Genomic DNA, 2885 nt, shown 5'->3' with positions numbered 1-2885 from the left:
TGATCACAAACTCTTGACCGGTAGTGTGTGTGTGTGTGTATATATATATATATATATACACATACATATATATAATTTTTTTATTTTTTTGCTTTTGCATATATATAACAAATGTATTATATTTGTATTATATATAAAACATAAATAAACAAACTATTTATTTATAATAAATAAAGTATTATTTCTTATATTACATAAAATATTTTAATAAATAAACAAACAAACCAATAAAAGTCACTTACCTCGAAATACCAGCAGATTCTTCAAACTTCTGAAATGTCTGCGAAAGATGGGGTGTAACAACACCACCCCACAAACTAAACAACACTGCCTTCTTCATTGCAAGCTAGTTTTAATTTCTTTTATTCAAAACTAGTCTCTGGTCAAAAAAAAAAAAACACAGGGCAGAAAATATTACTTCTGTATTTCTGCTATAACTTCATACTTGCTTGCCACTTCTACCAAGACAAAAACACACAGAGTGTGCAGTACAGAGTTCACTGCGCAGTGTTATAAAGTTTTATGCTTACCTGATGTCTGACACAATTACCGCAGTAGAGTTATCAACTTAACTAACGCTGCTACAGTTTATAAACCCACCCCGTGACGGACTCTGGCGTAAATACTACGAATAAGCGCTACTATGGTAGAGTAATAGCTAATGAATATTAATCACGTTGCCGTCACGTTCGTCAAATACTCGTTCCTGATTGGCTGAAAGGCATGCGACGGTAAGCTGGCGCGGATAAGAGACGTTTAATCATAACATCATAATCATAACATCATAATCATAACATCATAATCATAACAAATATATATATATATATATATTTTTTTTTAGTCAAATTATTTATTATTTATTAAGTCAACAATTAAATGTACCGATTTATTTTGCAGTATTTAAAGAAATCCTTTATAGACAACAATTTTTTCATAACATGCATTTTCACAAAACCAGAAATATGTTTTTAAAATCATAACATCATAAAAACCATAACACAAAAATTAATATGTATAATAATATAAATAGTGAAATATAATAAAAAATACAGTTATTATAAGTAATGCATAAATTATTTAATAAGTAATTAATTGTACCGATTTATTTTGCTATATATGATGAATCGAATTATAACGTAGCATAATTCTTTGTTCTCGAATGTCACTCTTTCGCTGATTGGCTAATCCTAAAACAAATTGTGTCATGTAAATATGTATTTATTTATATTTAATAAAAGTTAATAATTTCATTTTTGAGAATTTGGTCCTTTATAGTACCAAACTGAAGACTTATTTCACAATGTAGACCCCTCCCACTGAACCTCTGTGGAGACGCACGGCATCTTCATTGGCTCCCAGTCCGTCAGAGCCGCTCAGTGAGTCTGAGAGCAGAGCCCAAGCTGCACTGCAACAATCATGACAGGCCATTTCTCAGGCTTCTAGACTTCTGCATACAGATATGGAGCAAAATCATTTCAAATTATTTTTGAAGAATCTGTCACTGTTCTTCTTCATTTTTGTGGAACACGTTAAACCTGGTAAGTGCACAGTTCTTTTTAATTAGTGAAATTATATTTGATGGATTATGGAAATCGAATTATTCAGTTCATTCGTGTTTCAAATCATTTGTATTTTGTATCATGCAAAGTATAATCAAAAAGTTTTAGATGAGGTATTGAGTGTTAATGTCTTTTTATCTTCATATATCAGTGGATCAGAGACTTGAAATGCATATTAATAACATTTAACCACGATTTTTGCACAAAAGTCTATATTTGTCATATTTTAATGTCATATTAAGTCCACTGTCAATATTTTAAGCAAATAATGCAGTGCTTGTTCATATACATTATAGTGGGAACTAAAAGTCTCAGAAAACATTGCATTAAAGCTCTTTGGAACGTTCTTAAATCAAATAGGCATTCTGAAATTAATATAAATTTTTGTATTCAACTGAAAGGAATGCAAAATAGAAGCTTTTTCAGATTTTTTTTTTTGCATTGCATTGGTTGCTGTTCCGGTGTGACTCCGCTCAGCTTTCTAATCTGAAGTTTCCACCCTCTAAGAAAAAACATCACAAATCACTGGACGGCTGGATTAATTAGAGCTGACTGCAGTGATTAAGGAACGAATAGTAATTACAGTGAGGAGGCGGCTCTGCTCGGTCAGCCTCTTATTTTACCCAGCCATAACTCAGTTAGTGTGAGTGACCTCAACTGTGACCTATTCAGTGTTGTGCATCTTCTACAGTACATTTCCAAAACATTTATCAGACGCTTTGTAATCAGTTACAGTGCAAGTATTCATCAGTCAATCTGCATCTGCACAACCAGTATCTGTATTCGGATCAAATCAGAATTGAGTGGAGCTTAAACTGGAAATTTGTGGAATTACACGAGAATCGCGTTATAAATGTAATTCTGTTCCCTACATAATTTTCATTTAAGAAAGGGGTCATATGATGCTATTGTAAAGATCATTATTTTGTGTATTTGGTAACAGAATATGTTGACATGCTTTAATGTTCAAAAAACACATTATTTTTCAAATACTGTACATTATTGTAGGTCCTCTATGCCCCGCCTCTCTCAAACACGTCGTTTTCAACAAAGCCCCCTCCTTTGACAAGCGCAGTCTGCTCTGATTGGCCAGCTGACCCAGTGCGATTGGCCGAACACCACAAGCACGCGTTGGAAATGTAACACCCCTTACCATAATCGTGAGCATCATCTTTAAAGTAAATATCAAGACAGTTAATAATGTGGTTAGTTTTACCATCAGTTCAAGCCCGAAAGGGCAACAGAGTCACGGATGATGCAGTGATGATGCAGTACACAAGCCGCGGTTAAGACAGCTGACGTGCTATGATTTCTGACAGGCAGTTC

At 33.4% G+C, this 2885-nt stretch overlaps 1 protein-coding gene across 1 annotated transcript in view; it reads right to left on the bottom strand.

Moving 5' to 3' along the window:
* Positions 1-597, bottom strand: part of LOC107594076 (epoxide hydrolase 2, cytoplasmic) — a 38308-nt gene extending 37711 nt beyond the window's left edge. Inside the window, exons 1-2 of the mRNA XM_016284025.1 lie at positions 531-597; positions 243-379 (exon numbers count right to left, since the gene is read on the bottom strand). Coding sequence (XP_016139511.1) covers positions 243-340 — 98 coding nt within the window. The 5' untranslated portion in view covers positions 341-379; positions 531-597. The remainder of the gene's footprint in view (positions 1-242; positions 380-530) is intronic.
* Between the last annotated feature and the right edge of the window lie 2288 nt (positions 598-2885).

Source organism: Sinocyclocheilus grahami, unplaced genomic scaffold (genome assembly GCF_001515645.1).
Source record: "Sinocyclocheilus grahami isolate Dianchi unplaced genomic scaffold, SAMN03320097.WGS_v1.1 scaffold179.1, whole genome shotgun sequence".
NCBI lineage: Eukaryota > Metazoa > Chordata > Actinopteri > Cypriniformes > Cyprinidae > Sinocyclocheilus > Sinocyclocheilus grahami.
Note: the sequence above shows the minus strand (reverse complement) of the source record. Positions and strands in the feature narration are given on the sequence as shown.